Source organism: Rhyacophila brunnea, unplaced genomic scaffold, assembly GCF_057557595.1.
Source record: "Rhyacophila brunnea isolate RB1 unplaced genomic scaffold, BYU_Rbru_1.0 scaffold_3, whole genome shotgun sequence".
In the NCBI taxonomy this organism is placed as follows: Eukaryota; Metazoa; Arthropoda; class Insecta; order Trichoptera; family Rhyacophilidae; genus Rhyacophila; species Rhyacophila brunnea.
Window position 1 is genome coordinate 36,214,645 of NW_028232965.1, and position 14,736 is coordinate 36,229,380.

At 31.8% G+C, this 14,736-nt stretch overlaps 1 protein-coding gene across 5 annotated transcripts in view; it reads left to right on the plus strand.

The window, feature by feature from the left end:
- The window catches only part of LOC147068289 (uncharacterized), a 70,928-nt gene that overhangs the window by 20,443 nt on the left and 35,749 nt on the right, over window positions 1–14,736 (plus strand). For all 5 annotated transcript variants that reach the window (XM_085953083.1, XM_085953084.1, XM_085953086.1 and 2 more), the window contains exons 6-10: window positions 1,194–1,344; window positions 3,918–4,093; window positions 8,064–8,227; window positions 9,672–9,735; window positions 9,923–10,064. In XM_085953083.1, the coding sequence (XP_085809209.1) occupies window positions 1,194–1,344; window positions 3,918–4,093; window positions 8,064–8,227; window positions 9,672–9,735; window positions 9,923–10,064 (697 nt within the window). The remainder of the gene's footprint in view (window positions 1–1,193; window positions 1,345–3,917; window positions 4,094–8,063; window positions 8,228–9,671; window positions 9,736–9,922; window positions 10,065–14,736) is intronic.

The following is a 14,736-nucleotide window of genomic DNA, read 5'->3' on the forward strand; positions in this document are numbered from 1 at the left end:
ATTTAAAAATGTTAATCAACGATAAACAACGAGAAATATTAAATCGCGGACTCTTGTATTTAAATTATACCTTGTTCAAATTATTTTCCGAAACTATAACTCGCGGATAATATACTTGCAGCTAGACGAATGAATGCAACCTCCGAAAGCATTCCTTTTGTAAATTCACTTTGATCAATGTAACTTTCGAATATTCTATTTAACAGTTTACGCACCAAATAGTTTTTCAATCACTAAAAATCAATATAATATATTATATCGCTGACTCGTATGGTTACAAACGCGTCAGTAAAATGTCTTCGGTGCACATGCACTGAGTGGCGATCCGACCAATATACGCGGCATATTTGAAGTGACCCGATGAGTGATATTTTTTTAATCCAAGACACGCTCCCGAAAAATATTTATTTAAATTATATAGAACAAAAGTCTAGGCTATACATCGACAGATGTCAGGAGAAGAATGATTTTTGAATAAATTAAATCAATATTCGAATTTTTCGCGCTTTGGCGAAACAGTACTAGGCAAACGAAAATCGAAATGACTTTAGTCATCTGCCGCACGGATGACCTGCGCGTATAGGCTGACTAAAGTCAGTTGCCGCGTAAGAAGGGTTAAAGTCTGTTGTGCATCCACTTTTGGTATAAATCTCTATGATTTGGTCCTCTTAATTACATCTGAACCATCGAGAGATGTTTCTAAATTTCTACGTTTTATTAACTTCAAACTTGGCATTCCACCTGAATGTATTTTTTATGATTTTTTTTAGAAAATATATCCATGCTAATATGAATGTGCTAAACAGCTGTCTTTTTGGTTGTATTCAAAACTGTTGATTCAAACTTTGACTCCTTGGAGCTCTTGGGTATGACTGAATGTTCCCACATAACATAAATCAAACTTTTCAACCCATTCTTCAATACCAAGGATTCAATATCTTTTTAATAGTTTGTCTATTGACATGTTCAATACCTCTGTTATGGTACACTAGAAATGCCCTTTTTAATGAACTTTTTGTGTTAAATTCTCAATTTGTCTTTTATTTTTTTTACAATGTTAATGTTCTTGTTTATATTGGCATTTCTTTGTTGCTCCATTCATAAACAATAATAATGAATATATAAAAATATGTCATAAGAAAGTTGTAATTTTGTTCAAGGAGTTTTATATTGATACCAAAATGTTTTTTCAGGACTTACATAGGCTTGGGATATATAATTGAAATAGGAAATCCTGCACCTCATGTACCTGTCGAATTTTTTTGTACATTATGCGATATAAGAGGCCATCAAAATAGTTATGTGAGCCATATGTTTGGATTCTCCCACAAATTTAAATATGTTGTGAGTATAAAAATGACTTCATTATTTAATAATTCTGATATAATATATTTATTTGTTCTGTGAAACATTCCTCTATAGCTGAGGTAGGTAACCGTTTTCCCATGGAGGGTGCAATACAATATTTTAAAATCGCCTAGACCACATCTATATAATTTTTTTTTATCAATAAAATTTTCAAAACATGAGATTGTGTAGTGTCGCGCAAGCGAATCTTTTCGTCTAAAGTCTTTTCGAATATTTGTTTCATTTTGCCTAAACAAAATTTACATTTAAACTCATGTGTGACTAATTTAATTTATAGAATGTTCCCAGTATTTTTTATTAAAATATGTCAAACACAAGCCTTCATCCGCTTTTTTATTGTTCAGTCTGTGCATTGCCAATTATTTTATAATAATCACTCACTCATTTGTAATATAACACCATATTATTACACCACACTTTTCTAAGACATGTAGGTAATTTACATCCATTATCTAAAATAAAATTACGAGTTTCATTGTACAAATGTAATGTATGGCTCCTTATGAAATGCGGTAAAAAAAAAATATTTTTTCACTTTGATGTTGAATTTTTTTCCGACCATGTCCGATCCTAATAGGAACATATGGGCCTCCACAGAGTAGAGGTTTGTATTAACAGATGTTGTTTTTTAGTTTATTATATATTTACTTATGTGAAAATATTTACAATTAATATTAACCCCATAAAATATTTACAATTCTGACATGTATATTCGATTTGTTTTAAATTTGATTTTAAGATTTTAAGTGTTTTTTTTAGTGTTTTTATTAAGATTTTAAGTGTTTATGATTTTTTCATTTTGTTTACTAGAGTCTTTTCCAGTTCCTGATTTTTAGCAGCTGGTTGGCATCTTTTGTAACGTTATCATCCTATCGTGTGCGTGGCTTTCCCACTGGCTTTTTCCCCCTTGGGATTTTAAATATTTTAAACACTTAACATTAAGTGCCGAGCCACACCGGGCGACTCTGGTCGGCAGACCAGTCGCCGAGACCAGACCGATGCATGCAGTTATATGGAGCTGCCACACCTGGTCGGCCCAGTAGTCGCGCAACCAATAAAGTCGGGCGATCAGTAAAATCACGTTCGTGCACTCGGTCTGGTCTCGCAGTCTCTCTGGTCGGGCGACCGGTAGCGATGTATGAAAACATATAGCTACGTATTGAGAGCTGCCACACTGGGCGACCAGTCGCCGGCAGCCACGCCGCGGATAGAACGTATTTTTGCATACTTGCGTGTACATTCATTATTATTATTATTTATTGGCTGCCTCTCTGGTCGCCTGCAAGTCGCCCGAGTAAATCGCCCAGGAAGACAAGTCGCGCGACTGGTCTGGCGACCAGAGTCGCCCGGTGTGGCTCGGCTCTAATAGGGAGAAATTGTACAGTCACTAGACAAAGTTTAAATTTGATGTGTGTCAGAAGTATCTGAGGCATTTCTTTATATATTTTCTTTATAATTATTATTATCTTATTAAATCGCTTTATAAAAGGTAGGTACGTCAAAACAGTAATAAATAACTGAAATAATTACACAACACTATGTCAAAAAGTGGAGGTTGATATATGATATTCCATTGACTATTCTATGCTCAGAAGAGGTATTGGCCGCAAAACAGAAATTATTATTGTGTCTTCAAAACAGAAATTATTATTAAATTGAAATCGACACGTACCTACTTGGTACCTGACACTTAGGCTTGGGGCATGCATCTCCCTTAAATTGTAGTTTCAATTTTTTCCACAACTAATTTTGGCGTCACCATTTGACGGGCGCGATTGGTAAAAAAGATATTGTATTTATAATCGGTTCCCATTCAACACAAACACAAGATAAAATTTAAATAACTATCCTAAAAATTTATAAACAATATTTTTAATAGATACGCAATGAGTTTTTTGTTATTTATTACGTCCAAATCAAGTTTTTTCGATTTTAATTACATGCTTTCTAACCTCTAAATCGATGTTTTTTAAATTAAAAAAAAAAAAGATATAATTATATAATGAATTCCAATTTCTCTTTAGCGTTTTCCTAGTTAATAGATTTACGTACATTTTTATCACAATTTTGAAAATAAAACTTTGTCATTGTTGCCACCAAATTCAAATGTACCGAATTTTACACGTATTTTTGGAATGAAAAAACTTTTCTAGCTATTTTTCGATAACAACTTTACCTAGAGACATCACCTGAAGTACTTTCCCATTGCATGTATAACTATTGTAAAATGAATTCCAGATGCATGTGTACATTTATATTTGAAGTCATGTCTGCAATGTATAAAACCAAGGTTACACAATGCGATTGTATAATTTTTATTGTTGTTTTTATGCCCTTCAAACGTTTCAGCAAAGAAAAACATTGTTGGTTCAGAGGGTTCCAAAATCAACAAAAATATCTGTATGTAATACTTGAAAAATTGCGCTTGACAGATTAATATATTAGTTCTAAACTCAATAATTTAGAATTTGAGCTTGAAATTTTATTTCACACTTATTTAATTATGTGTTCAGGTGGGTACCTACTTAGATTTTTTTTTATTATTTCAGTCATTGCATTATCCTGCTGCATTAAAAAAACTCAAACTCACTTTCACATGTCCCGAATTTAGCGAAATGACAGGAAAAATGATAAGATTGGTAGATGTCATGGCTATTGAGATAATGAAGGTGTATGGCCCAGTGAAACCCACTTTTGTTTTTAATAGTGAATTCGAGAAGAGAGGGTAAGTATTACATTGGATAAATATTGAATTGTAATGTAAATTTTATTATAATAATATGTAAAGTAAAAAATATTTTACAATTAGTGTAACGCGGAGCTAGAGATGTTATCTGGAAAAAAACTACCGATAAGTACTAGGTATCAAAGGATTTTGTTGGCAAGACTTTTTTTAGTTTTTGTCAAAAACAAAAAACTCCCAAGTTAATATAGAAAGATGTAGAAAAAAATGTGATACTTCCACAAAAAAAAAAAAAATGATAGTGATTAATAGGCTTAGGATTCTTACAGCCGTATTCACACAGTTTTGAACCGCACTCAACGCAGTTAGTAGCTTAACGGCCGAATAAGAAAACTATAAAAAATGAGATGCGAACAGGAATGCGCACGAAAATGAAACATGGCGGCCGTCCACCTCCTGTCAGTCTGACACATGACAGGAGCATACTTATACATACGTAAAGAGTCGGCAGAAATGAATTCATTATAAGTTTTTTTTGTTGGTTAGAATCGTCATACCATAATATATGTAATACATATAATGATAATTGAGAACCCATTAATGTTGTAGATTCGGTAGAGCATTTATGAACTTTAAACAGAAATAATTGTGCCGTTTAAAAAACACATCATGAATTTTAATCCATAGTCTAAATACAATGCTCCCGTGTTTCGATTACTCACTAAAGACGTCATAAAAACGCAGTATTTCCCTTGAATAAGATGGATTTATGTAACATTACGATAAAATAGGTACTACTACATAATATGAGCCTACTAGTTACTGCTTTATTTAAGATATTATATATGCAATTGGAAGCAGTCTGCATTGTTTAAAAATATCACCTAAACTGTAATAAACAAGATTAAAATCTCAAACACACTGGTAAGACTGTCATAGGCTGATTGGTATAAATGATAATAATAAAATTACATCCCTTTTCATTTCCGTATGTTACATTAGGACGGAATTCTCGCAGTCAATAACACGTCATCTCATAACATAAATGAAGTTAGCTGCGAGACAAAAGTGTGGCCACTAGATTCCTAAATAAATATTTATATTGTTAGAGGTATAAAATAAATAATATTCATCAATATTAATCATATTATGATGTCATAACTAATAAATTATTTAAAGTTCATAATAATTATTCATTTATAATTATTAAATTTATATGGTACCATTCACAATTTCAATATTTTAAATTAATTATCGGAGAATCAAAATTTAAAAATTGGTAACATTAGTCTCGGCATGACGCGACGTCACTATTCAACAGACTCTATTTAGGTTTATGCATGCAAATGTGCATTAAAAAGCTTGAATGTAGTTTGCTGTTCTATGCATACGCCAGTTAGGTATTTAAATATTTTTTTTGAGTGGCCCCACAACAAAATATCAAAAATATCTATCTGTTTCAGACAATTTTGAAACATGTCCTATTTCTTAGCACCTATTTTTAAATATTTTTGGATGATTACATATTTTTAGATATTTTCACATAAACACAAAATTAATTAACACAATAAAACTGTAAACACAATTGAAATGTTAGAATCATCGACAAAGTCACTAAGTAGTGCAGCAAATTAATATTTTAAACAATACTGCTGTTAAAATAAGAAAATGTTCTTGGACCAATTGGAATAAAAATAAGTACAAAATTAAATAGTGTTTTAAATAAAAATACTGGACTTCAAACGCAGCAGAGTATTGTTTTAAAAACTGTTTTGGAAAATCCATCAGATGCCTCAGATGTTTCAATTTTTTCTACTTCAGAAATAGTTTCATTTACATACGCAATAATAACATCTGTAGAACCAAATGGAAAGAAGTTTTTACATGTATAAAAATTTGCTTGGATCAAATCGTCAAAGATTCACTTTCGAAAATTTGAAGCATTATTTTATTATTTATTGTAATAAAGCATTTTCTATTTGTGAATAAATAATAAATTAAACTGTTGAAATATATAAGATTTATTGTATTACTTAGGTAGGTACTTAAATTTTTAGCACCTATTTTTGTTTTTTAGCACATATTTATGAAATTTTAAAAACATATTTTCTAATTATATCTACATATTTTAGGTACCTATTATTCATTTTTTAGCACCTAAAAATCCTAAGCCTAGTGATAAATATCGGCATCATATTATTTAACTCTTCAATGCTAAATAAATATTTGAAATTAAAATTATTTATAGATGGGCAAATCTTTGTAGGACTGAAATACTCTAAAATGGGTTGTATTTTTTGTTATTAGTGTTGTTATTAATCTCTTGCATGCAATATGTTTTGAAATAACAATCCAGTGTCAGTATAAAGAATAAAAAGGTAGGGTGATAATAATAATAATATAACTATTTTTATTAACAATATTGTTGGTAACATTTCTCACTGGGAATTTGAAAAACATAGCAGCTAAACGGTTTTAAAGACAGTATCAATTCTATGTATCGGCATCTTATCGGAACAAAAGTAACGATACATTTTTTAGATTATTTTATTATATATATTTTTTTACAAGGAATGGTTGTTGGCAATCAACCTGTTGGGTCCATACATACTTTTTTTACAATTAATCGGGTCAATTTAGTCTAGTTGTGTGAATAAAAATTAAAACATTTGTGAACTCACTCAAATTTAACCGATAATCATGGCTAAGAATTATAAATATATTAATTATTACAGAGACCGGCGTGAAATAATGTGGGTACAATTTCCCACAAGTTTTTCAATATGAAATGTTGAATTTTGCATCTGTCAGGTCTTCTCACTTTGGGATTTTTATGTCTACGTCTGTGGGCCGCACAGAATTGTGTTTTTGCTAATTGCTTTTCAAATGCAAATTAACACGTTAATTACAAAATTAATTAAAAGGGTCCGTAAGCATTGGGTTAATATATAAAAGGTTCATAACATAAAATGTACACACAGGGACGTCCCTAGATAAAATGCCGCCCCTAGGCAGCGCCAAAATGCCGCCCCATTTTTAATATAGTATTTTTATCATCCTTTCATGAGTCCAATATCTAAGATTCTAAGAAATGTGTTGTATGGATACATCACTAACAAAATATAAGACTGTAAATATTCGCAAACCTGCATGTGTCGTTTCTAGTCACCATGGGCGTCGAAAGGCAACGGAAGTAAACTAGATATCGCGAACCCGACAAAACCAGTGAGCTGATTTTTTTTAATGGAAAGGTGTTTTCGTTATTGCTAAGTTTAGGTAGGTATTTCTATATATTCCAAATGATTCTCCTCGATTTGCCGCCCTTCGAGTAACTGCCGCCCCCAAGCGACGCTCAATTTGCCTACCCCCACGGGACGTCACTGTGTACACATCAATTACAACTGTGACTAAATGCTCAAAAGTATTTGTTTTGTTACATATCTATAACTCTCCCCACTATGATATCTCCCCAATGACAATAAATTGTCTTTTGTTCGGTGTGATTTCGATTATTGCAATGTACTTATTCAATATTGTATTATTGGTCAACCCCAACTTATCCACCCTATCTACCTGTGGTAATATAGCACATATAAACCCTTGTACATGAACTAAGCGTCACTGACATTACTTACTTTCTTTTTCATATTTATAACATTGTAAATGAGTCCAATATCATTTAACTTAACTCGGCTTTACTCTCCTAAGTTCTTTTCTTTTTATTTATACCATGTACCTACCTATACTTTGAGATTAATTAACGAATAAACAACACTGAAGATTCACATCCACCGAGTCTTATTACCGACCTACACCTTCCACTGGACCACATAAAGGATTGGAGGCGGTAGGTAAGGATATCTGTTGCCGAACAGTTTAATCTATACTGTCATCCATAGTAGAATGTTCTAAATTTTAAATTAAGTTAGACACAGTTATTCATTTCCAAATAATAGTGATGCGACAAATTGTGATGTATTTTATTCATTATGATAATTGCTATTTTTTACAGTCCGGACATAGTGAAATCAGTGATTAGAAGGAAACATCCATCTGAGGAGGATGGGCGTACCTTTGAAGAATTGATAGACCTTAAATTTAATAAAAACAATGCACAGACATCGCTAGGAGTAAAGCCAGCCAACAATCAAATACTCCCAGCTAAAATTACAAGAAGTTTGTATTTTAATTTCCTATTTATGTTCCTTATTTATTCCTGTTTATTGGATTGATTTCTTCAATTTTTATTTGGATACAATTGGAGAAGTTGCCGGTCGGTCATAATTGAGGTGCTAAGGATTTTAAACAAGTATGTGTGACATGTAATTTTAAAGAACGAGTTTCGACCAGTTTTCACATCGCCACACACATATATGTGTGAAACAGGATTCAAACATGTAACTGTTTTTCATAAAAATATATAAGCAGTTTATTATCAACATTGTAGTAAATATATCCCATCGACATGGTGTATTGAATGTTGTCATTATTTTCTTAGTTGTATATTTGAATGTATATAATTTGAAAACATCTCAGATATATACCTACTAGAAAAAGCCTTTTTTGAAAAAATGCAATGCCCGACGGGACTTGAAACTGTATTCGCGCCAATATCCTTTACCAATTAAGCTACAGGCTTCCTACTTACAGGCCATCCATAGACTGAAACCGTATGCGGTTTAGAACCGTATGCCACACTAAACTTATGATTTCTGTTCATGGAAATATATTTTCACAAAGTAGTATGTAAGCATCTGGCCGTATCCGTTTATATACCATATACTTACAAACTTAGTAATAATATATTTCCATGAATAGAAATCATAAGTTTAGTATGACACACAGTTTAAACCGCATACGGTTTTAGTCTATGGATGGCCTTTTAATTACAACAAATTTAACTAGTAGTTATTACATAAAATGCATATCAAATTGCGTTAATGTTGGTTATCAGTTTTTGTGTTTAAAATCAAGGTATCAATTAAGTGCCCTAATTACTAACCGACGCCCGGATCACTCCAATTTTTTCTAGTAGGTATATATCTGATATGTTTTCAAATTATGTATATTCAATATAATATAGAATGTTACATTCTCAAATCTTGTGAATTATTCGTTGAATAAAAGAAATCGTTTATTAGTTATATAAATTATTCATAGGTAGTATATAATTTGAATGTTTTGACTTTACATGTTCTTGAAATACTAGAACATTCATAATCATCAGTGACGTGACGTGCGTCACCAGACAACACTACTGGTACAAAAGAAACTAAGCCCAAATGAAAGTGTACAGATTTTTATAGTTTTCGACATAAAGTCAATTTAAGTTGAGGACTCAATTATGTATTTATTATAAATATGAATATCATTAAGTTGATTAATTACAAAGCTGGTCGCCGTTAATTTGACGGAATTTGAAGCACCTGAAATAGTGGACCTTAGTAATAATTTGCATGAAACATAGATTGTTGGCTGAAGTGAAAGAGTTTGAATAACACTCGGTCCAACTTTTTTCTAGGGTCTTTTCTTAATATTTATGTTTCTGAGGTTTTTCAAAATGATGTCTATTTGTTATTTTTTCATGCTAATTTGTTTTTACTTCTTTAATTTATTCTAGATCTGTCTACTCATCCAACCAATATTACTGGAAAAGGCCAAGTTTCTCGAGATCAAGCCGCCGTGTAAGTTTTTATTATTGCTGTATTATTAACCATTCCATTAATTTCCATTATAGAAAAATTGGTCGTTTATGGTGACTTAATTATGCCTGATTTTTGAAATTTAGTTAGCTGTAAGATTCAATGATTATTTTGTTTTGTTGTATTTAAGAAAACATGAATTTTGAGCTTGTATCCATTATGTTTTCAGCACCTCAATTATGGATAAATTTGGTTTTTATAGAATATGTGCAAATAAAGAACCATCACCACAAAAAGTAGTTGTTCCCAACCAAAAGCAAGCTGCACAAATTAATCTATCAGGCATCCCATTGCCTCAGAATATCCTACAAGTAAGTTTTTGTGACTTTTCCTTTATATCCTCAACTTAAAAGCGCCTGTACACATGCATGGAATTACTGTCCGCAATAGTGCTTATTTTAAACTTATCATGACAATAACTGTTTACACGTAAAAGTGCTGACTGTCTCTCCAATCTCATTCTTCAAGAGTAAGCGAGATGCGATGTTGTCATTTTATACTACTATTTGACAGGTCGTATTGAAAATCGGTTAAGCTCAAAATGAGTAGTTCGTTTTTTTAACGGCATGTCCGCCCCTATCGCTCTACTGCGCAGGCGCAGATCGAAAATAATCTTACTTTCGCGTTGAATTTGGAACTTTCCAAACTTGTTTGATTTATGCACGCAACTTGTCAACTGCAGGATAATACATCTTTCCCCATACATTTTATTACTGTGCACGGTAAATCTATGCACATGTAAACGGGGTATAATGCTTAGTGACTATAAGTTTCATTTCAAAATGACACATTGACATGATTAGGAAACACGCAGCATGGCAGTGCGGTTACTTCTTTCTCGTGGAAAACACTTTTGAGGACTGAAAACATCATTCCATAATAATAACAGTGTTTTGCCTGTGTGCTGTTACTCTTATTTTCGAATGACTTTTTTGCGTTGCCAGCGCAATTACCACTCCCCCTGCTTCTCTATCAACTCAATATGGTGCGTGTGGTAGTGGCGAAGACTCCATACTAGGCGATTATTTAAAGCCTGCTTAACACTTTACGGTCCGGTCACGCCACATTGGCGTCCTTTGCAAGCCGAACGTTACGATCCGGTGACGCCTACGTGGCGTCCTCACATAGGCATATCTTTACTGTGAAAAATAAATATGAAATTTAATATTTGGTTGCAAGATCTATCGACAGATGGTTGAATGACATGTGCAAGAAGTAAAAGCATGAAAGAAAAAAAATATTTCGGGGTTTTTACAGAGATGGCGGACGTAATACCATTCAGTATTTTTTTTGTACCTATACCATTTTTTTTATTAGTTACAAGCCCATTTCTAGACGGCTGAATCACGAGACGTAAACAAAAACGGTAATAAACACTCAATGTTATATTCCAGTGTCGTCACTTCAACTTCGAAATTTAATTGTCGACCCTTTTCAGTGGTAGTCACCCATTTATGAACCTGCATTCTTTTTTTTTTAAATGAACGCGATTTTTCGCTATGAAATTGCATCCTATTTGATAATTTGTCATTAATGGTTTATTACCCATGAAACATCCACCCACCATGCTTCATCATCCATGATAGAAATCTTAACTTGAAAATGAGAATAGTTATAAATGTGAACTTGTATCGCGTTGTCATTTTCGTTCGCTTTTTTCGGGAGATTATTGCTTGTGTAACTGCATAAATAATAGCTATTATTATTTATATTGCACTAATTTCATTGAAAAAATAATTAATCTAAGTATATTTCAGCTAGGATATATATTTTTTATTAGTTTTATCTCCAAAAAAACTTTTTAAAATGGAGGACCATTCGTTTTTAAACAGAGGAAAACTATGCGGATTGTATGTCAGATATTCCCAGTGACTGAAGATATCGGAGATTTTAGTGTAATTTTCAATCACAATCAAATATTTCCGGGGATTTCCGCAACTAATAAACGTTTAAGAAGAAAGTGTAAAGTGTGTTCCTCACATAAACTTCGAAAAGAAACTATTTACATGTCCAAAGAGTGTAAAGTACCTCTACATCTACATATTGGTAATTGGTTTTCTTCGTATAATTTTAAAAAAAGTGTATTAGTTGTTAGTTCATTTTACATTCATAGTTTTATAAACTATTTCAAATAATTTCAGCTTTAGTGTGATAATAATTATTTCGTGCCTAGCCAGTTATCTAAAGGTATTATCCATAAGATTGAGTGTTGATTCAAATATTTTTGTGGAATGTAGATGTTTGTTTTACAATTCTATTGCTCATAGATTTTGTTATATGAATTTTTTACGCACGCCTCTGCACTGTTATTGGATTGTCTCGATTCCTACAATAATACCAAATTGTAATAAACGGTGGGAATGTATATGCGTGCATTTTATTTATTTGAATTTACTCGAAAATATGCACGCCACTGCACTGCCTCAGCCATAAAACCCATAAAACCAATAAATCAGATTAGTGTTCGTTAGGGAATGAATGTGCATTTATTTTTAAACACTTCACAGTTTGTGTGAAGTCTTTGTTATTTTATTATATTTGATAATCAGAGATATGAGTAGTAGCGCTAAAAATGAATTGATACGTATTCTATAGCGGTGTAAAACATTTTGTATTTGAATATTTTATTACATTTTTAAATTAAAAAATAATATATTGTGATTGCTTTATATCAATAGGCTGTTTCCTTTACATTATATTTAACAAATTGAACTAATCTAATAACATATAATAAACAATTTACGAAAATTTACAAATTATATACTTTACCTTTATGGAACGCGGGCCAGAGGTTGACAAGTGTTAAATAAATGACACAATTTGATGCATTGATATATTTTAAGTATTTTCTGAAAATTTTATTGAAATATATCAATAGGTTCAAAAGTTATATCATTTTTAACTTCGCGATCGAAATTTGTTGATTTTCATTAAAAAATACCGGATATTGGCGTAGGTTCTTCGCGAAAATTCGCGGACCGTATAGTGTTAAGAAACATAATTTTTAATTACATATTGACGTATTTATATAATCACGTCATGATAATTTTATATTCTATAAAAATAATTTAATTTGCCAACGACATCTGTGTCTAACATGGAATATATTATACAGATTACAGAACAATCAGAAAAGGTTTAAAAAAAAAATACCACAGTGCACTATCTATCTTAACGTAAATAAATATCGGATTATTGGTTAAGGAATGGTGATGATTTTTCGTATGGACTTTATGTTACTTGACCTCAGTCAGTGTATCGCATTATATGAAATATGGTAGGCTCCTATCGCCAAGCCTAATCCTTTGCGCCTAATATTGTTGTCACGGCTACACTTTGTTCAAAAATTTTTTTTTATTTATTTATTAAGGAAACAAACAGTTACATATTGATTACAAAAATTTAAAATAGAATAATGAAAAGTTATTGCAACCAGCAAATTTTCCATGTATAAATTATAATATAGTTAAGCCTAACAAGTTAGAAAGGAAGTAACAAATATAAAGAATTACATAGGAGATTTACGTGAGAAAAATGAGGAAGAATAATAAAAAAGTAACATTTTTTTAAATATATGAGTATATAATATATCTATTTATACAAAATTTTGGAGATAGCGCGTTCAAATGAAACAGGTGAATTATTAAAAGGATCGACGGTGGAGAAATACATATTGTAATTTGAACAAGAGCGAACAAATGAGTTTTGTGCATAATTTGAATCGCTACGACTGGCATGGTACAAAGTTTGCTTTCGCGTAAATCTTGATGGACAATGGAAACCCACCCTTTCGAGTAAATTTGGCGAGTCAACAAAACCATTGATAATTTTGAAAAAAAAATATTGATCACATATAGAACGTTGACTTTCCAAAGATGGTACCATAAAAGTTGCAGTGGTCGAAAGAGAATTAGCTATGTCGTGTCTGTCATTATATAAATCAAAACAGTAAGCTTTAAAATTGAAGTGCTTACGAAATCGATTTTGTACCGATTCGAGATGGTTTATGTACGTAACGTACTGTGGATTCCACACGACAGAAGCAAACTCAACTATGGATTGAACATATGAGAAATAAAGTACCCTCAGAACATCAGGTGATCTGAATAGTTTAGAGATCCGAAGAATAAAACCTAGTAATTTTAATGCTTTATTGATAGTTTCGTTGATATGTGCGTTAAAATTCATCTTATTATCCATTAGGACACTAATAATTAGATAATTTAAAAAATAATTTCTATGGCATTTAATCACATATAAGTAAATATAAAAATATAAAATAAACACCCACGGTGGCCGCGCTGCTTAAGCGTTGGACTATAACGCCGTGGGTCCCAGGTTCGAATCCTGGGTCTGGCAAGTACACATATTGTTTTTCAATTTGTGTCAGTCAGGGTATGGACTTAATAGGTTGAGCAAGTGGCTGACATCCATTTCTCGTAAAAAACAAAATCTGTTAATACAAACCTCCACTCTGTGGAGGCCCATATGATCCTATTAGGATCGGACATGGTCGAAAGAAGAAAGAAAGTAAATATTAATATACTTAAAGATAATAATTTTATCTAATGATTTTTGATGTGAATAAATGTTTAGGAAAACACGTAATTTAAACTCATCGCTCAATTTTATGTTGTCAGTGAGTTTTTGGAATTTCATCAAATTAGTGTGTAATTGTCGTTAGTGTGTAGCTATTCATTAGTAGTAATATCATGTTATCTTCGTATTTGCCGTCAGTATACCTGACAAGTGTGCTCTTTTTCTCAGATCTCATCTATTCATTAGTAGTAATATCATGTTATCTTCGTATTTGCCGTCAATATACCTGACAAGTGTGCTCTTTTTCTCAGATCTCCACAGCCTGCCTCTTTCCAAAAGTCACCTTTCGCCGCTGGCTTGTGGAGTGCGTGCAAACTTTTTATAATTTAATTATTTTTTTCATAAACAGTGTTGCAGAAAGTCGATATTAGTTTCGCAAATATG